The following is a 21,760-nucleotide window of genomic DNA, read 5'->3' on the forward strand; positions in this document are numbered from 1 at the left end:
ATATGCAGCTACAGTAGCTACCATTGCTGGTAATAGTAATAGATGTCGTGGGGAAAGCGAATTGTTATTTTTTAATAAAGACAGTGGGAATTTTTTCAATCAGATAATTCTTAGTTGGAAAACACCAGTTTTTAACAGGCACTTTTTTAGAAAATTTCTTGGGATTGGTACAGTATTTCTGGTCAAAGTAGAAAGACATGAAAAGAAACCAAAGAATAGTTTGGTGTCTGGAGCACTTTTACAGCATGTGGTGAAGACCAGGTTCAATTACCCTTTTCTGGCTAACCTGCAACAGTAATGTGACCATTTTTGTTTCAAGCACTAGCTATTTTAGTGTGTCTTTCTTCTGTTTTCAAGTAAAAAAAAAAAACAAAACACCAAACCAAACCAAAAAACCCTTTTATACTGTTTCCATGATGACTGTGTCTTTCCATCCATTATGTTTTTTTTTTTAAAATCTTCTACACAAATGGTCCTCCAACCTCTCTAATATGAATGAGAAACCTCACTAATTAAAGGATACAGCCTGCCTAAATAAAAAGAGAAAATATTTTGTCTACACTATGAACACTTCAAACCATTTTCCAGTAGTGTCCCACCCCACAAACACCAAAGATTGTACGTATGTTTACTTAAATAACCAATGTTATTCATGAGCAGACATTTTATAAGACAGAGGCAAAAGTATTATTCCTGGAAGAATTGCTTTGTAATATAGGATCTACGATAAGGTCAAAAGGAAGCATTTCTGGATGTGTTCCATCACTTGATGTTCAGGAAACCATTTTGTATGACACAAAGGATTAGGAAAAATAAGCTGCATGACATTTATTTTGTGATTTTAACATTAATATCTGTAGAAACATTTTATTGTCAGTACAAAAGTTAACAGATTTTAATACTTTTACCCAATTAAAAAAAAAAAACCAAAAAAAACCAAAAAAACCAAAACACCACCACATAAAACAGTGTAATTTGCATTCATATTGCATGGCCATATCAGTGTGAGTGTTCTGAAAGTAAAAACACAAGACTTCCGTAACAAGATACAAACAACAGTGATATTTTAGCAGAGGCCAGTGCTATACCTACTGTTATGGAATGGATCAGAAGGAAATACTGGAGTCAGCATGAATTAATCCCTTAAAAAGATGCTGATATTCCTATGGCAAATTGTCATTATAAACAACTTCTCTCTTTTTAACTTAAGTTACAATAGAGGGATAGTCTAAAAGGCAAAAGATCCAGGCCAGAAGATCTGGAACCTATTATCCAACTCAGTGAAGAGAATTGTACTTAATTTGACACATGTGCAACTTGGGGTAGAAGCTCAGCTCCTTTTAGAGCAGTACATTCTGCTATGGTTATAGACAAATTCATGTCTTTCCTTACTTTAGGAACCCTCTTTAATATTTCTTCTTTTTTTGTGTGTGTGTGGAACGATTCTGCTTTTTGGCCATGGGAAACATTGCTACAGAGTTGAATTGTTAAAGTGACAGTATTGAGAATAAAAGACTTTCTTGTTAAAGGATTTGGTTTTGGCAAGAATAATCATCTGACACGGCAGTTTTTAAACACAAATAAATCAAAAGTATAATTCCCCAAAATTAGTTATATACTGTAAATATTTCTTTTTTTTAAAGATCTGAAAACTAGTAAAGTCTGAGCAATATATCTACTAGTTCTCTGTGCTGCCTGCATAGAAATGCCATTTAAATTACAAAAACACAACAACCCTATAAACGATTAACTGTTTTGTACATTACCAATTAGTTAATAAATTAATGATATACCATTTTCCCTGAAAGCAAAGTATTTTCCACCTTTGGATGGTGAAAATTAAGAAATTCTGTGTAAGAACAGCATTTAGCAAATAGCTGTTAAAAAAGAGACTAATTTGCTAGGTGGATTGGGACATCCATTTTTAAATCAATACAAAAAATAATTCATTGTAAATATATATAATATATATTTATACATATTTTGAATATATTTACATACATCCAGCACCTATATACTGCATTTGTGCTCTGTAAGTGTGTGCCAACATATATTTTCTCCAAATATTACAAAATAAACAAGGAAGGCAGACGCAGAGTTTGCCTCAAGTCCAACCGGTCCATTGTACAAACAAAGTCTGTTGCAGCTTACAGGAAGCCAGAAAATTGATAGTGACGGATATCTAGACACAGCTCAAACATTCTTCTTTGTTGGGAATATTTAAAAGTTGCAAATTATGAGATTCTTTATGTAGGTTCTGACTGCTTTCCTCCAAGTTGTGGGTTTTTTTCCTCCTTTTTTTTTTTTCTTCCATATTTCATATGTACAAGCAGAAACATTAAGGTCCTGGAGAAAAGATTTTGGTTTGTGTATGGTAGGTAGCTTGATGTTCTTGTTTCTTTATTCCTCTGTATGATTTCTTTTCATGTTTTAACACTTCCATTCATGTGTTGGTACTTGGGAAGACAGGGTTCATAAGGCATTGGATCGGGAGAAAAAACAGAGTCATCACCTGAAGAACACGAACTCCTCGTGTCAGGGTAACTAGGTGAATACTGTTCGAGAGGTCCACTGAGGTCCAGATACTCCTATGACAAAAGAAACAAATTGCATTTTTAGACAGTGAGTAAAACTGACAATAACACGGTACCGCTGCTCTGATTTGGCTTGATTATATAGTGGGTAAAAACAGTTTAAAAATGACACTCATTTCTGTAACGCAATTGCATTCAAAACTGCCTGTTGCTTAAATATCTCATAAAACAAGGAGCTTGAATAGAGAAAGAAAAAACAAACCAATAACATGGTACTTTTCTAAAGTCCAACACCACCAGCATTAGCCGCGTCAGTGGAAATAAACATAACAACCACATCAAAAGAGGACTTTTCACTTGCAATGATAAAAATGAAATTTCATCCTAAATAGAACCATTTTTCTTTAGCACATGGTAATGATTTGGAGAGGGAAAGATACTTCCAACTTTATATTCCTTTGGTCAGTTTGAATATCTGTTTTATATTCTGTGATATTAAATTTGTGTTTAAACATGCAGTGGCATACGTGCAAAAAAGAACTGAAAGGAAAACAAAATTAAATTCACTAGGTTTGGGATTTTTACACTACATATTTGTATGTGTGTGCGTGTGCATATGTGTCTATGTGTCCCAGAGTAGCCATGACCAAAATAGTCATTAAAAAAGGAAATAATATCTGCTGAATCCAACTTTTGGGTTAAGGCTCTTTTGCTAGAAACAACAGTTTTGGCAGGAGAATAAAGTTATTTTTCCTCTTGAAATGTTCCTTCTCTTTCAACTTCTAAAGGCAGCTGCATTCATTTAAATGCAATCTCTTCATTTGCTAAACCACAAGTTATGATCGTACTGATGAGACAAGTCTTCCACCTCAGTCAGTATTTTATGCTGCTAAGCTTAAGTTTGGGGTAATTCAGTTCTTCGGTTAACATTTTTTTAAGTCAGAAATTCAATCGTTACTATATTATAGTTAAAAAATGGTCACCATTTTAAAAGAGGGGGGGAATGTAAGTTTTAAAATGCCAACAAATACAGTAGGCAGCAAAAGAAGGCAGTTTGGATCTATGATTACTATCTCGCTGCCTAGGCTTTTAAAAGATCCATGAGGATAATCTTGACCCTTATTTATATATTAGCAAACCAGTCCTACATGACCAGAAATAATCAACCACTTCCTAGATAGACAGAAGAAGAAAGTATTCCAGTATTTGAAGAAAGAGGGCTTTCTCATGGAATACCAGGCATAGCTCATCATATCAAAAGGCTTGCTACAATTCAATTACGAACTCAGTATTGAAGGCGGGATCCTTATCCCCTCTCCAGCCTCCTTATCCAATGTCAAGGGCCAGAGTAACATAAAGGGGCATAAGAAGTTTCCAGTATCAGGATGGTTCCTGGTGTTGATATAACGACACAGCCATGAGGCTGACTCTTGGTGACTTTTGCTCATGCGGATCAGGGAAACATTGCATGCTACTCTGAGAAACGTGGGGAACAGGGTCTTCTGGGAAAAAAAAACATCCAAAAACCCAACACCCACCCCCCCCCCCCCCCCAAAAAAAAAAAAACCAAAAGAGCAACAAAAAAACCCAACAGGTGATGATTCAGCATGGAGAGGAGCAAAACATTACCATTTAAGCAGAAATAATTACTTGCACAAATGCCGAAGAAGATACTGTTGGCTGCCCTAGCAATTTTTTGAGTTGTTGGGCAAACCAGGCTGACCCTGTATCAACAGTGTCATTTCAGGGGGGAAGGGAAAGTGCCACTGTGGAGTGGACAAGCAGAAGTATTGTCAGACTGATGCCTGAAGGACCTGCACTTCAGGAAAACCGTGCAGATTACACAAAATCTGAGGTCTCAAAAGCACAAGTTATGGAGGAAAATGGGACACACTGGAGTTCTCAGGAGACACTGAGTGAGAACATGACGAGTTTTCAGGAACATAAAATGTGCTGCAAAGACAAGTGAAATAATTTGCTTTCTTTGTCCAGGGTAAATAGGACAAAAGCAATATCTTATGTTGAAAGATTAGAGATTAGGAAAAACTTTCAAGAAGTAAGGCTAATGAAACAAAGCAACAGACTGTCAAGGGGTGATGCAGAAATACAGCAGTGGAGATCTTTAAGGACAAGTTACATAAACATCTGTCAGGAATGACAAATGTATAGCGGACCCTGCCGTAGGCCAATCAGATGGACTAGATGTGTTCCTGAGCTTTTTCCAGCCGTTTTTCCTACGATTCTCGTCTAAAGCAATTTACATAACCCTAAAGGCCTTTTCAGGTTACCTTTGAGATCATTCCAGGTCCATGAGCAGTACAGAATTGGGAAGGCAGGATGGTTAAACACACACACAAAAAAGCAATATCCTTTCCCAGGCTCAGAATTGCAGCCCAGAACCTCCCTCTTGAATTCGCAAATGCGTATCCCGTCCAAGCCACCCAGCACTCTGCAGTGGCAGCCAGCCCACCTCCAACCAGTCTTGTGAAATCATATATAAATTAGGCAGGAAAAGATGCAGTCAGTACTGGATGAGGGGAAAATGGTAGCGGCACGCAGAGCTGTGTTACCAGCTCCATAGGGAGCACATATTCCTGCCTCATCTCTGAGCCATCCCTGAAGGTGCCACTTCTTACGGTAAACCTTACAAAACAGAATCCAGATAATTTATAGCTGCTACTGACGCCAAAATCTTTTTGAATTGTATCTACTGGGCAAATGATCATCATAAAAAATGGCATCTCTTTACTCAGGTTCTCCTGTCATCTCTATTGCATACAGCCTTTCCTAATGCTGCTTAGTAATCCATTTTTTATGTCTGCGACAATTCTAAAAAATTAGAAAGTAATGTTGAGGACCAATATAAAGCAATTCAAATCTTTTTTCGTACTCCCCCCCCCCCCCCCCCAAGAAGTGCTATAATCATAGCAAATCTGAAAAATTTATTTTGAAATGGTCAAAACAAGTTGTTGCAACTTTCCTCTATAAGGGTTTTGGTTTTTTTTTTTTCCCCCCTCCCATTATACATATCATTTGTCAGAAATGATAGGAATTCGTAAAATATTTCTGGGACACCAAGCATTTTCTCTTAAAAGAAGTTTCTACCAAAAGAACCAACATTTCCCTCACTTGTGATCTTCCTCAAAGGTGCATGTGATTTAGTGATAAGAGAACTGATTCCTGTGTGAATACCCTAATCAGTGTGTTCCTTGCTAAAACTAATAATATCTCAGACCTCTGAAAGAATGCTCTTCAAATAAAACCTTTTTGCATTCATATATCCCAACCTGAAGCAGCGTTAGGCAGGACCTTTGGATAATTGGATAGCTGTTCGCACGTGCCCCATGGGTCCTTGTTCCCTCCACAGAGAGCTATTTCAGTGAACCTAATTCACTCTCAGGCATATAATCTGAAATCTACCATTGACGATTTCTCCTCTTCTGACCTAGATATCATGCCTGGGAATCAAACTGAGTCGATAAATGAAAAACACCATGAACTCTACATCTCTCCTTCATGTGAAACTCATGTTGAAACATAAACATTGCCTCTCAACCTGCTATGTGTAGTCCCTCGATACTGCTATGCTAAAAACATCAAAAGATGCAATGAGAAATAAACAAAAACACTTTAAAGACGTGTTTCTGTTTAGTTACATAAATCAAGGCATAATGGCAAGAAACTGAGGATTTCATGGGATACATAGTTTAGCTGCATGTAACCTCAGAGGACAAACAGAACAAGAAGAGAACTTGAGCAGGATTTCATAATTGAATAAATTCCATCTGTCTCCTGAACCATTTGTCCTGGTCAGCAGCTTATGGAGGGAAACATTTACCTACCTCATTAGTTGTGAGAGTGAGAATCCGATCCAAGTCTTCCACCAACTGTTTAAAAGTCGGTCTCTGTGAAGGCACAGCATGCCAGCAATCTCTCATCATCATATAGCTGTAAGAAATACACATTTTCTTGGCTTAATTAAAATCACGCGTCCTTCTTGTAAACCTTTTCATACACAGTCAATGTTCTTCATCACAAGTAAAGCAGCGAGCACCCACAGCCCTACACATGGACCACTGACTTTCCCAAAAACTGCACAATACTCTCACTTCCCTCAAAGGTGCATTTCTACTCCTGTATCTCTCTTGCCCAGTATCTAAATTACCTTTTTGGGGACCTGATTCTGTAGCCTTCTGTCCCAGGAATTTCAATGGTAATAAATTACACATGCTTAAATATTTTTGCACGTTAGGGATTGCGGTCTTTGCGAAGTGAAGAAATAAAATGGGAAAAAAAAATAGTTAAGGGCTATACTGAAATATCAGAAAGGGAAAACACTCTTCCCTCATCACCAGAAGATCAATGCTGTGTTAATGCAGAAGTTCCCAGATGTATTTTGTTATGTACAAAACCAGCCTGATGTACCTTACATATGATTAGTGGTATGTGTGCCATTTAGGAATTTTCATGTTAATGAGATTAAAATAAAACAAATATAGGTGTAAAAACACTGACGAAGACTGGCTTGTAGATGATCACTTCTTTTTTCAATGGGATCACAGCAGGGTGTGTAAAGAAGTATCCTCTGTCAAACACTCCCTGAAGACCTTTTCATACCTTTTCTATACATATCTGTACACACACATATATCCACAATTTTAGAGGAAAGCAATCCTGAAAATGTTTGATTCTGCCAGGGGTAGCATTAACCATGTGAATTCAATACAGTTGTGCCCTTCCATCCTCGTACAGCAAATAAGGGTCCTTACAGTTCATTGGTGCAGTTGGCAGGTTTATCCATTCGGTGCCCTTCTTTAAGCAGCTTAAAAAGTTCCTCCACTGGGATTCCTGGGTAGGGTGATCCTCCTAACGTGAAGATCTCCCACATTAACACACCAAATGACCAACTAGAAATCAAAGAGAAAACTGCATTAGAAGATCTGCCTTACTGCTGAAAAGCGAGATGTGTCTGCGGCAGATGCAATGACTGCCAATTCCTCTCAGGAGATACTTAAATAATCAGCATCTGCCCAACTCTGACCGCCCTGAGCAGGACATCAATCCGTGAAGTGCATCAGGTGCACGGGCTGCAATAGGGGCTGACCTGAGCATGTTCTCAAACACACTCTTCGCCTTTGTCTGGTGTGCTCCGAGCACATGAGTTTCCAAGGCTACTGCAAAGAACTGCATCTTCACAGCTTAATTATTTACAGAACACTCACAGCTGAGCTGGTTTGCAATTATGTGGCAGGATATTGTGGAAAAAGCAGGCTGTTCAAAACAAAAATATTTTGCATCATTCTGCTCTCTTTTTTTTTTTTAAATTAAGTTTTGTTAGGAAATGAAGTAGGATCATTCTAAGCCAGTTTTCCTGCCAGCTTGCCACCTCCTCCAGAGCCTGCCTCATCATGCCTTGCTGGCAACCTAGGGCTCTTTGGCAGGCAGCTTTGCCAGGTGAGCAACAGCACACAGCTTGCACTGGCTCCCAAGCTTCTCTGCAGCTCTCCTAGCTTCGCAGCAGTGTATTTTAGTAAACTGTTTGCATAAACTTACAATAATATTATCTTTACCTGTCTTCAAAGCCACCATTGGGCCAAGAGCCTCCAAGTTCCAGCACTGAAATCCTCGTGCTCCCTGGCTGCTGAGGAGCTCAGACTGACTTTCAGTCCTGAACCAATGAAGTAGTTGACTTCACATTCACTCAAATATTTTGCCAAGATGTTATTTTAAAACAAAAGTTTGATCCACCCTTAACCTGTGTGTATATTTTCCTTTGTAAATAATGTAAAGATTGCAGGAAAAGCCTCAGTAAACGCTTTTCTTAAGGGGAGAGCAGCTCAGGAAGTGCACCCAGGTTAAAGAAAGAGGAGATACCTCTTATTTTCTCCACCCTGCCCTTTTTCTTTTTAACCCTGCACTGACATGCGTAACCTTTTACACCTGTGCTGGGAAGCATCCAGCCCTTTACAGTTAACAGTTTCTCTTGGAGAAATAAAAAACAAGATCTTCATCTGCATTGCATAAAAAATACATGTCTACTTCAAGCACAATGCACACGAGTACTGTAGATGGGCCTAGGAAACTGTAATAGGAAGCAGAATAAATCCTGAGCGGTTGCATCAGCCAGTAACTCTGTGCACAGATTAAAAGATTTTGAAGTGTCAGAGTCCAATGATTTTCTATTACATGTGAAGTACTGCTGGGAAGCAACAATACTTCTAAAAATCAGAGAATGCTTTTCTGGTATATGCAGCCTATATTTTATTATACTGAATCTTAGCACAAATTTTTATAAGAAATTTTCAGGAACTTACTTTTCTTTCTTTCTTTCCTCTCTATCTTTTTTTTTCTTTTTTTTTTTTTTTTTTTTTTTTAAAAACCTGAAGGAAGTCCAGAGTATGTCAAAAGCCAAGCAAATTAGATAGACTCTTTGTAGCTGCACATCCGTAAATAAGTTCAAGGGGGGAAACTTCCGCACTGACAGAAGGAGGTTAGCATTTTCCACCTTTCATGTGCTTTGAAGCTGGGCAGATTAGTAACAGAGCACTGGTTAGCAGTCTACCATAAAATCCTCACTTTCTAAGGGCAAGTCCTGTTCCATCTATTAATATGTGAAACAGAATGAAAACGCTTAAAGGTAAAGGACAACAGGAAAATACATTTAAAATATCCTAAACTTTAACAAATACAAACCAAAACAACCCTCATTCCCACTCCCTAAAACCCCATTCAAATAAGGACACTTACACATCACTTTGATGTGTGTAAACTCTGTCAAACAGAGCTTCTGGAGCCATCCACTTTACTGGAAGCCGTCCCTATAAGTTTGGAAGGGAAGGGAAGAAAAATTAAAATGGTAGCAATTTACAGGATGATTTTAACATCAATTTTTTAAAAATATGAATCAATTCTCAGAGAATAGCCTGCTAATGCAAACCAGCACATAATTTATCTTTAAAATTTTCAGGGAAAAAAAACAGTAAAATGGGCTAAAGTAGGGAGACCGTTAAGAAAAATTGATATAAACATTGAAGATAAAATGAAAAGCACTGAGGGCTCCCCAAAAGTTCCCAGACTGCTTGCTAGGAGAACAATAGGATAAGCAGATCAAAATTAAAAAGATCATTCCACTATGGCTCTTTAAAGACAAAATTCCAATCAATCATCCTCTGAAAAATAGGCCTGCTTGCAAAAATAAGTTGATCACTAAACCCAAGAATTTTGTTTTCCTTTCCACCTTTTGCAGTGACCCAAAACTCACAGTCGCAACTGCCTGTTGCTTTGCACACAAAGTCTGCTCTGCTCAGAGCCCAGGAATCGCACTAAATTTGATATGAAGAAGGTTCAATTCCCTCCAGTACTGACGTACCTGTACCTCGTTGCTCTGTCTTTTGGAAGTAGGCAGATATTACCATTAAAATGCCATTAATCACTTAGTGCTTTATTTTCATAGATAAGCCACTTAACATGATTGTTAATAATAATTAATATTTATACAAAATATTACAGTCTGTAGAACTGAATGAGTTCTGCAAAGTTCCCGTCAAAACCCAAGTGTAGTTCATCAGGATCTTAAGAGATCCCCCGAGAAGGAGGTATAAGCTGTTCAAACTAGGCATCAATAACTACATCTGAAATGTTTTATCTTCTTGATTTGGTACAGGTTAAACAGCAAAACAGTGACAGAGTGGGGAGTAAAAATACATTTTCTCAACCTCTAGCCCCACTTGGATACTACTGCCATAACTTGTACATAACAAGCTAAGTACAGGCAAAAAGGCATAAAGCTGTATGTGGCATTACCACACATAAATAGGATTTTTATTATGTTTATTGTTAGCACTGTTCATACAGTGTTTTACAAGATCCTAGGTTTGGTACAAAATGAGCTGGAATCAACAGGAATATTTCCACTTATTTCAAATGACTGAGTCAGGGACACACAAAAAACAATTCTTGTATTTTAGCATTTCTAATAAGTCATACAATATACAGCCTCTTTGGTTATCTTTTTAACTAACTGTCACTGTAAGAGGGGACAGAAATGCTTATGTCCTTGATCCCTGTTTTCTGCCTGTGATGAAAAATGAGGCTGCTGTACAAGAAGCCCATTAAGTTTATAACCATAGTTTTGAAGTGAACCATCGAAAGAAACACTTGTTTCCAGAGATAAGAAAACCATCCACTTACATTAGTAGTCTTTTTATAATAATCTATATTGTTGATGTCTCTGGCTAAACCGAAGTCTGCTATTTTCATGACATTATTTTCAGTTACCAAAACATTTCTTGCAGCCAAGTCCCGATGGATACACTGGAAAGAAAAGGGGAAAAAAAAAAAAAAAAAAAAGGCCCACTGAAATAAACTGCTGTAAAAGTGAAGTTACTTCTACACCATAACTAAGTCTCCTTTACAGATTTTAACCTAAATCACAAGGTGGGAAAGCCACACGTTTACTACAAGCCTGTGAAATAGGATTGTCTTAATCATTGCAATCCGTCCCCTCAGCTGGTGTTTCCAAGTTGAACAACGGCCCTGAGAAGCCTCTTAGAAAAGCCTGGTTTATTTAAGACTTATATTTTGCTGAGGCTGAAAGCCTGGGTGGTGACCCAAACCATGCCACGCTGTTTGTGATTCACTCTCCATTACAGGTGCCCAGGTACAGGTATTGCAGCACTTTCGTTACAAATACTGTTAATGAGCGTTTTGTTAAGTAGCTTCTCTTAAATTCTATCATCTCACCAGAGCTAAAACCTGACAGTCTGGATCAGTGCAACCATTTTTTATATAAAAGATCTTAATATGAGTTATATCCACAGTATATAATTTTAAACTAGATGTCTAGAGTGCATGTATTTACTTCAACCATGAGACTATAACAATTTAATTTAAAAAAAAAACCCAAACAAAAAAACCAAATCAAAACAACACAATCTGGGCTGGGCTGTTTGCTTTTTAAACAGCTTTGATACTGAAACTAAAAATGTTATCTCCTCAGAGATTTTTCCTTCATGTCAGCATTATCCTGAAAACTTGCAACTGATTCTTGACACTGAAAGGACATTTGTGACTGCTCTGGATATTATTCCTGTGTTTAACCAGCCTTATTTGGGTTGATGGCAGCAGGGACATGGTAAGAAACATTGCATTTGGAATCCCCCCGGGATATTCTACTAACTTTTCAAGTTAAATATCCTTGGGGTTTTTTTCCCCCTCCTCAATTCTGAATTACTTTTTATGTTGTCCTCTTTATTTCAGCATGTGCACAGACATGCTGGACTGAACCACTACAAAAAAACTGTACAACAGCCAATTTATTTCTTGCATTATAACTTGCCCCGGCAATTTTCTGAGATCTCTTATCCTGCATAGGTAAAATGAGCCTACAAAGCTTCTGCTCCTCACTGGGCTAGTCATGGGGAACTGCCAGGAAAAACCTGCTCCAGCAATGCCTTCATGTGCGCAGGACCAGACAACAGTACATGCCTTCAGCATCAAATCAGTCTTTTAATTCAGCATCAGCAATGCTACGGTAGCAGAAACAACATAGGCCAGCCTTCCTACTTCCCTGTCCCTGTTCTCAAACCCTACAAGAACATCCTCTGAGACACTAGAAACTCAATTCAGTTGCCCAAATAGAAGTACACATTGTCATCTGAGATGCCCTGTGATATCCAAAGTATCTTGATGAGACTACCAGGGATGACACAGGATCGACAGCAGACCTGTGCCTTTCCAGAGCAGCAGCCTAGGGGTACCATAGAGCATCTCAAATGGCATGTAACACCTCTGAGTGAATACATCAAATTATTCAAACCCCGTTATCTTCTGTCAATACATTTCTGCTTTCTCATACCCTACAGTTTTACAACTGAGACTTTTCCTATCTTCAGAATGGTGCCATTATTGATTTCCATATCTGACAGCTTTCATAGCTGACCCTCTGGCCCTAATGATTTGCTGTCTCTTTGCAATGATCTGGGCCAGTCCCTGTATCTGGAGCTCCCCTGTTGCTCTTGCGCAGTACTGGAATGATGGAGAGGACACATCAACAGAATTTTAAAAAGCATCCATCCAACCTAGGAACAACATCCCCTTTCCAAGGTACAATTGCTTGTAAGGCAAAAACTTTTTGTAAGGCAAAAAGTAGGTGCCCAAAAATATTCTTTACATATTTCTTCCTCCCCTCCCCCCCTCCTTTTTTGGTCTCAGTGAGCCATTTATTGGATTGAAATAACAAAAACACTGGCCTTCTCACAGTTCCTGCATGATGGAAATACTGTGAGAAGACCAGCTCTCTTATTACTCCAGCTCAGTAAATGGATCCCTAAGGGGAAAAGAACTAATGAAATACAAACAGAAATGGTAGGATATCTGAAGAACCTGAATGCGCAGTTTTACTATATGCTGCCTTTGTTTTCCTTCTGCCCTCTGCCTCGTGCAATGCCTCACGTTCTGTCAAGTTCAGTGCAGCACTGATCAATGTTTTTGCAAAGGAACTGGATCAAGGATGAAATGGTTCCGCCGTGTGCATCTGTGCAAGCGCACACCTTCTTGGCAGTGTCCTACAACAGCAGTTGAGCTTCTCAGGTGGATGCTTGTTCTTAAATCTTTTGATTGGCAAATCTTGTTTTTTTCCTTTCACAACAGTTCTATTTTCTTGGGACATGGCTCATTGCCAGGCAAATGTTTCATTAATCTTAGAAAGAGACATCCTAAGGTGCTTTACCTAATACAATACTCATGCTTACTTCTACATTAGAAGATTTTGTCTTAGTGTCGTGCATGTCTCCCTGTCTACCCTACAGCACTGAGAATTACTATTTCAAAATGAAAGAATAAAAGCAAAATTAGACCTTGATTCCCCTCCCCCTAACCTCTACCAGTGCAGAAATGCAATAAAAATATCATGACTCTACACAACAGGAATGGAGGTTTACACTCAGCTCTGGTCTTTGGTTAAAAACAGCTCCATACTTGGGAGTGGGCACGACTGGAAATCGGTACAAATCCCACTAACCACTCCACACCTTGCAGGAAGTGCTTACATCAATATCTGGTGCTCTGGTTTAGCCATTGGGTCCAAACACCACCCAGAGTATTCATGATTGCTTGTCCACAAAGCCACAATATGTTTACAGAGTTAGTTATACAGGGCTATTTAAAGTTTCATAACTATAATTTAAGCAAATTACTGGTTAAAAAAAAAAACATTTGAAGAAAAGTTGAAGAAATAAGTGTCTAGGGACATGACAGGATAAATAAATTCTTTCAACAAGCTTGCTCTCCTGACAAACACCAGTTTGAAGTAAAGCGCCTAATTTAAGTGACTAATTCACTCCATTTATTTTTGCCTCTTCTGTTCACAATTTTTGCCCTGGTATCTTGTGGTCTTCTCAACTCTGCCTGTTATCATTCTGTAAATCCTTTCACTAACTGAATTAATTTATTTTACATCACTACATGAGCTGATTTGGTCGATTTGACTGGAAACAGAAGGCAAATGGTGCCTGCAGTCTCATGGGAAATGGTGCCTGCAGTCTCATGGGTGGAGTAATGTCGCTTGTGTAATCAAGTGACCACCTGTGCTTACGAATTCAAAGTGCAGATATGTACACAGTATTTGCTTTAAACGATCCTTTCTGGGCCTCATTTTAGCAATGTCATTAAACAGAGATTAAAAACTTTAAGTGTATGAACTTTCCCACTGATTTTCGAGAGTATGGATTATTGCAACTTGAGAAAGGTCCTTCTCCCAGCAAATTCTTGAACACAAATGAGATGAGAACAAAACTAAACTAGGAAAAGTGCCAAACAAATACGCACCATGCGCTTTGTGCAGTATTTGCTGAGTTCTACCTACTTTTTGTGAAGCCAGGTACTCCATGCCTCTTGCCAACTGGTATGTGCATGACACTAAGTCCTTGAATGTCATCTGCTCTTCTGGTACCCTGTTAATATCAAACGAATACTCCATCCCCGGGGGGCGGCGTGCTCGCAGGTACTCACGCAGGTTTCCTTTGGAAGCATATTCTACTATCACGTACAATGGACCTTTGGATAAACAGAACCGTGTGAAAACTGGAGTAAGGTCGAAGGGTAAAATGTTTTTATGTAAAGAAGCTTTTAGTGTCCTATAACAAATGAACTAAATTAATAAATGTTTAACTGTGAAATCAGTAAGCACAACTTGAAAGAAAAGGAATTTTGGACCTGGCGAAGTGACTGGCCCAAAGCTCCATAACAGGATAGTGGCAGAGCTACAATTAGTGGCTGAAAGCACCTAAACCCTGAGCCAGTGCTTATTCCTTCCAGACTATGCCATGCACTGAAAAGCAAGCATTTTCAATCAAAGAATGCCATGAGATCTCAAACAAGGGGAAAGTGCTTCTTAAGATTTTTTAATTTCTAGAGTTTTATGCCATTCTGCATCACTTTACATGACATAATTAGCTTTTAATAAAAACACTGTGGTCTTTAGAGAGTAAAAGCGCTCATTTCAAATTCATGGGATACAAGTTCCACTAAAGCAGGACTGACAATTCAGAACAACAGGCGTGGGTAAAGCCCCTGTAAAATGTCTTTTTTTTTTTTCTCCCTACAGCAAGGGATTAGAGAGTTTTCATATGATATAGTACCCTTTCTCATATTAAAGCTGCAAGTATAATGAGACACAGAAGTTCAAATATTGCTGCTAAGCTAGGGAAATATCTAAAAATCCCATCACGGCATGACTGCTTCCTTAAAAACTCTTGAAAAATTATGATTAATGAGACTTTTGCAGACCTGTTGGAAAGTCCTGGTTTACTTTCTTTTCTCTACTCACCATCCTGGGTACAGGCTCCAAGGAGATTGATGATATTTTTATGCTTCCCAATCATCTTCATCATCTCCATCTCTGACACCAGGTCAGACAGATCTTTTTCTGTAGCATCATCTGTACAAGAGACAGGTTCAGTTTATAGTTTCTAGCGTGCCAGCCTGAACTTCACTAAGGCTTACCAGTTGGTGTAAAACATGTGTGCTTCAAAATGCAGAATACGGGATTTGTTTTCCAGTATACACTGTACGTTACACAGTCATACGTTACGTCCTAACAAGAAATAGTCTCAACCTCTTTGATGGACTGACCATCTCTTCATTGTTACATGTTAAGAGGCAACACAGTAATATCAGACATAAAAATGCTGTCCTTAGCTATCAAACCTCCAATAACTATGCTTTTCCTGCAAACTAATCTTACAATTAAATTCAAAATAAATAGGCACCAACCACCTGGACTGAATGGGCTAGGACCTACACATGGACAGCCTCTGACATGAACTGAACTAAAAGCAGAGAGACCCACACGATGCTAATGCATCTCCTGGCTCCTAAATACTCACTGCTCAAGATAAACAGGCTGTCAAGGGCACAGATTTACACCCCAAACTGCTGAAGGCTGAGGTCAACTATGTGCTCTTTGACCCCCCCCCCCCCCTCCCCGATGACAGAGTTCAGATGCCACAAAAGAAACTTTTGGTGGATGAGAACTGCCATATCACCCATTCTGATCCCTAATCACCCAATTTTCTTACCTTTCAACATCTTCACTGCCACAGTCACCGCTTCTTTTGGCCTGTCTTTGTCAATCCCCCCCGCTTCAGCCATGACAACTTGCCCAAAGCAACCTTCTCCCAGGGGTTTACCCAGCGTCAGCCTAGAGGTGTAAACAGGAGATTAACACACAGCATCTGCTGAAGGGATGCAGCCAGTGAAATTCCAGGGCTAAATATAAAAAGCTTTCAACAACTTGCTGTAGCATGAAGCATTTATCACATGGAACTAATGAGACTCTGGGTGCGCATCGGTTTTCATGCGCGCTGCAGTATGTTTTCTTAGGGACGATATAGTGAGCATCTCATACAGGCAGATCAGTTGCTAAACCCAGCTTTTAAGCTCTCCCTCTCCTTGTTATAAGAGGCTGTACTCGACGGCTGGCGGCGAGACACAGCATGGAGGGGCAGAGCTTTCAAAAAGCATCAGACCGCGGCTGAAATCAGGAGCAGCCAGTAACACGCAAGCTTTTCCTGTCACTGTAACACGGCCGGTCGTCTTCTTTTTCACATTGACTGCAAGGAGATGAAAGAAAGTTTTCTTTGTGTGTGTTGCCATGTGGTCACTTTCAGGCAGCTGATGACTCGTGTGGTAAAGGGTGGTATTAAAAGCAGGGGGATGTTTTAAATATTATTAACTCCTGTGATATAACAGCACAGTGCAAATGGAAAGGAAAATCAAACATGCTCTCAGGCAGCTTAATTTTAGCTCAAAATTCATATTCTTGCTTTCTATTTGGAGATGCAGGCCATGAACATTTGCCTAATGATCTCTTGCGCCAAAGGGATTAGACAGGACAGAGAGCGAGTCAGTAGACACCATGTTTGGGCGCAGCTGCGGGTAATTATCACACCCATTTCTCTTTCTTGTGGCTGATGAAGTGGCCAGACAGCAGCCTTCTTGTGGGAGAGGAGGGACGATGAAGGTGAGAGAAGGGGAAGGGAAAAGAGGCCGGTGACAAGCGCGCGGTGAAAGCTCGGGAGGAGTTACTGCTGCGAGAGCCTGGGTAAAGGCGCCCGTGATGCTCCCACGCCTTGAATGGCTGCCAGGAGCTGCCTCGGCTGCCGCTGCCTCCGGCTCCGCTCTTCTGCTGCAAGTCCTGGTGTGGCTCACGCAGAGGCGACGCTCTCCCTGCCTGGCCGCACAAGCGGCGGCACAAAGGCAGCACCTCCGCAGGACAAAGCACTTGGCAGATCTGAGCATCCCCTACAAGCCGTCTTCTCCACAGCCTCCCCACCCACAGCAAGATTGCTCTTCTGACATCCTCACACATTTCCCCAGTGCTTTGATCTTTTAAGGGGCGAGACAAGATGCTTTATTTACCCACAGCTGGGTCTAGCACAGAGGCTGTTTCTTGGCTGCGGGCTCTATGCTGCCACAAATGTCATGTATGAGGGTAACAGAAGATGCCTCCTGTCTGCAGCACCCGGGCTCTGCTCAGAAAGAGGGAAGCAAAGACTGGGGGAAACTGAAACCCAATTATAATCACAGTATCAACTTAAGAAACCTTTTAAAAAGAACAGTCGTTAACTGGGCTATGCAAAATGCATTTTGTGGAGCATACACCTGGTTGCAAAACCTGGTCAGCTGTAACATACAGACACAGAGATGTCGATCTCAACTTTAGGAGGATAAAGAGATAAAATAAAAAAGAAACTTCAAAGCCTCTGGGCAAAATCTTATTGGTTCCAGTGTAAGTGCTTGAGGGCCACATTCAGGCTCCGTAAATTGCAGAAATTTATCATCTAACTCCAGAAGCAGTGCCACTGCAGAAATCAGGGAAGGTGCTTGGCGGGTTTGATGCTGCTAACGTTATCCAGCGTAGGGGCCACATTCACATAAGCATTTTCATAACTGAGTTCTTAAGGTTTTGCCTTTCCACAGTCAAAACCAGGATTCACAGATACGATATATATAGGGACTCATTCTTAAAAGCATAGGCTTCTGTCTTCCCCGGTGAAATACAGGGAGAGGTTGTCATACCATCAACAGAAGAGTGTTAGACAGGGCTAAGTGGCTTGAAAACCCTGCTTATCTGCTCAGGCACAAGACAGAAGTGGGAGGTGGTTCCTCCCAAGGGCAGCCTGCAGACTCCTTGTCAAATGCAGTCTTTGCCTCGGTGAGAATTCCTCAAGCTGTTTTGGATTGGTTTCTAAAGCAAACGCGAGTTTAAAAAGGTGCAAAGACTGAAGGGCAGCGTATGCTATGCTGAGGTCATCCTGCATTTTCTCCAGAACTAAAATTGAATTTAGGATCTTGGCAGAGAACAAACATTTGCATTGGAAACTGGTTAATTTATGTGCTATTGCCCTGCTAGGACTAAAGTAACAAACCCCTCATTGTGTGCCTCCTGCCCCCCAACCTAATAAACTGCCTCTAAATAGCCTCCTTTCATTGCAAATCTGCTCCACCTACATTTGTGCTGAATGCTGATTTTAAATGTTTAGCGCACTAAAATTTTCCGCATTTAGTGTATCCCCCCAGGGTATGGGCTGACAGAAGTATATATACAGGCCCCCGCTGTTGACTAGAATACTGCAGGTGGCAATTACAGCATTTTGTACTAGTTTTCAGCTACATCATTAAAATAATTTCCAGAACAGTTGTCAGAAGGTTCAAAATTACAGCTCTTCTATCACAAGTTACAACGCTGAACTTCAAAAGAGAACTGTTCGTAATAAAAGGTGTTATTTTCTCAAAGCCACCTAAAGACTTAAAGTTAGTACTAACTTTAATATATAATCATGGTTCTACCTGTGTTAATATTATCTTTCTTTCACATGTCTTTTTTATATTAAGAAATATGGTTACAGCTTTAATTAGATTATTCAGCAGCTCATTTTGCATGTTAGTCAACAGACTTTGAAGAAAATATTATGTAGCCATATTAATTTACATATATCAAGATTCAGTATGCTCTGCTTGAAACCTAATACTTTTAAGCCACAGAAGTAGTATATATATGTACACAATATGCAAAATGCCCCCCTAAATCGAAAACCATCATCTCCATCAATACAGGTTACTACAAAATCAACACAAAATCCTACCCAGAAGGTCCCGACAGAAAGAAGAGATTCTCCAATACCATATTCTAGACTATCTCCTACGTGATATTTTGTTATCTATTTTATAAACATTAAACAATTAAGTTTAATATTTCCACTAAGAAACATGGTTTCATATACAGAGGTATTGCTTGGGGAAATCTCAACTGCCCTTGAACAATGCTTGTATGTGGTCACCTTTCCCAGTCTAAATCATATGTATTTTGAAATAACATTTCAGATTCACTCCTTTCATAGCAGAGGAGTTACATTTCAGCAGGGTACCTGAAAACCTACCAGTAATCTGAAAATAAAATCAGAACGACAAGCAGAGAAAATTCAGCTTCTATTTAAAAAAAGACCGATTTCAGATAATTGAATTGGATCTTAATCTTCAGAGGAGGTAATTGAGATTTTCTTTTAACTAAAGAAACCCTGGGAAATATTGGGAAAGATGTTTCCTCTCATACTGTGTCATGTTTTTCAGACATGTGTAGGTAGTCTTAAGAGAAACAGGCTACATACTTATCTCTTGGAAACTCCCATTTTGGGTCTTCCGGCAATTCATATTCCGAGACTCCTGCCAGCATGGGAGCATCGGCAGTAGAGGAGAGGCGAGTAGTTATCCTCACCAGAGGTGTGTTGGAATTCATGGAGGAGCTTGAGTCGGCTGACACCTGTTGTTGCAATACAAGATGCAAAAAAAGAGAGAGGAGGGGAAAAAAAAAAAAAAAAAAAAAAAAAAAGCAGAGCTGTAATCTTGACCCAATACCTGAAAAACAGCAGTACTTGATAACCAAGCCAGCTCAGAACAGTGGTATCAGGAAAAAGCGACTGAACCTAGAGTCTTGTTTCTAGCGCACTATTCTCACACATCTACCCTCCCTTGTAAGCACAATAATGACTAATTGCTGAAAAGGCTGTAAGTCTGTCCCATAGGTTGAAAACCCTGTAAGTTTTAAATACGTTCACTCAGAAAATAAATTAAATTAACTTTTCTCTCTTTTTGTTTATCAGAGTAATACTTTTTTAATCAACTGAGAGTATTTACATCGCCACCCTCAGATACCCAAGTGGGCAGCTTATACCATGAGCAGAGGTTACCAATAAGCTCTCTTCCTCCACTCACTTCTAGTTGTCTGTGTCACCACTTCTCTTCCCAAATCAGCACACAATTTACTATTTTTTGGTGTTACTATTAAATTGAAATTTTGAATTTTTAATTGGAAATGGTATTTTTGCAAAGGGTCCTGTATATTTCATCAGATCAAGGTTACACGCATGTTCCTGTGTAGGAAATGTTGGACCCTCTCACGCCGGGTCCTGCACTTGGGTCACAACAACCCCATGCAACGCTACAGGCTTGGGGAAGAGTGGCTGGAAAGCTGCCCAGCGGAAAATGGGGGTGTTAGTCAACAGCTGGCTGAACATGAGCCGGCAGTGTGCCCAGGCGGCCAAGAAGGCCATTAGCATCCTGGCTTGGATCAGAACTAGTGTGGCCAGCAGGAGTAGGGAAGTGATCGTCCCCCTGTACTCAGCACTGGTGAGGCAGCACCTCGAATACTGTGTTCAGTTTTGGGCCCCTCACTACAAGAAGGACGTTGAGGTGCTGGAGCGTGTCCAGAGAAGGGCAACGAGGCTGGTGAGGGGTCTAGAGCACAAGTCTTATGAGGAGCGGCTGAGGGAACTGGGGTTGTTTAGCCTGGAGAAAAGGAGGCTCAGGGGAGACCTTATCGCGCTCTACAACTACCTGAAAGGAGGTTGTAGTGAGGTGGGTGTCAGTCTCTTTTCCCAGGTACAAGCAATATGACGAGGAAATGGCCTCAAGTTGTGCCAGGGGAGGTTTAGATTGGATATTAGGAAAAATGTCTTCACCAAAAGTGTTGTCAAGCATTGGAACAGGCTGCCCAGGGAAGTGGCTGAGTCACCATCCCTGGAAGTATTTAAAAGATGTGTAGATGTGGTGCGTAGGGACATGGTCTAGTGGTGGACTTGGCAGTGCTAGGTTAACGGCTTGACTCGATGATCTTAAAGGTCTTTTCCAACCTAAACAATTCTACGATTCTATATTTTCTAAGCATTCATTATTGAAAACATCAAAAGCTATCAGAATAATTGGGGGATACTTAAGTTTTCAGCTCACTACATTCTCAATTAAAGATTCTGCAGGCAACGTGGAGAAAAGCTCCTAAAAATAATTTAATGTTGTGCTGGTTTTGGCTGGGATAGAGTTAATTTTCTTCATAGAAGAAAACCCGGCTGGGGTTAAACCACGAGAAATGTCTAATGCTTTGAATTGTAATTCACTTTGGAGTATGATTTCTCATCAGCCTCAACAACATTTTCCTTAGAGCATCAAAGGTACTTAATGATAACTGCTTTGAAAAAGGAGGCAACTATTCCATCCATGTAACAAAACTTGTTTTGGTGTGAATGCTGTATCTTCTATAAGGCTCCTTCCTCAAACCTGCAAGCAGCAGCCTGCTGTCTACTGACCTCAGAGTTTCAAGCGAATATGAACACAAAACAAAAATGCTTGTATTGCCAGTCTTCCCCTCCTTTAAGTGTGAATCCTCCTTCTCT

General features: G+C 39.9%; 1 protein-coding gene across 9 annotated transcripts in view; it reads right to left on the reverse strand.

Moving 5' to 3' along the window:
• Positions 1-623: 623 nt before the first annotated feature.
• Positions 624-21,760, reverse strand: part of FGFR2 (fibroblast growth factor receptor 2) — an 88,470-nt gene continuing 67,333 nt past the window's right edge. For all 9 annotated transcript variants that reach the window (XM_076339147.1, XM_076339145.1, XM_076339144.1 and 6 more), the window contains 9 exons: positions 19,703-19,854; positions 16,112-16,233; positions 15,361-15,471; positions 14,398-14,588; positions 10,725-10,847; positions 9,282-9,352; positions 7,304-7,441; positions 6,377-6,482; positions 624-2,588 (listed from right to left, as the gene is read on the reverse strand). In XM_076339147.1, coding sequence (XP_076195262.1) covers positions 2,424-2,588; positions 6,377-6,482; positions 7,304-7,441; positions 9,282-9,352; positions 10,725-10,847; positions 14,398-14,588; positions 15,361-15,471; positions 16,112-16,233; positions 19,703-19,854 — 1,179 coding nt within the window. In that variant the 3' untranslated portion in view covers positions 624-2,423. The remainder of the gene's footprint in view (positions 2,589-6,376; positions 6,483-7,303; positions 7,442-9,281; positions 9,353-10,724; positions 10,848-14,397; positions 14,589-15,360; positions 15,472-16,111; positions 16,234-19,702; positions 19,855-21,760) is intronic.

The sequence above is a fragment of the Aptenodytes patagonicus genome, chromosome 5, assembly GCF_965638725.1.
Source record: "Aptenodytes patagonicus chromosome 5, bAptPat1.pri.cur, whole genome shotgun sequence".
NCBI lineage: Eukaryota > Metazoa > Chordata > Aves > Sphenisciformes > Spheniscidae > Aptenodytes > Aptenodytes patagonicus.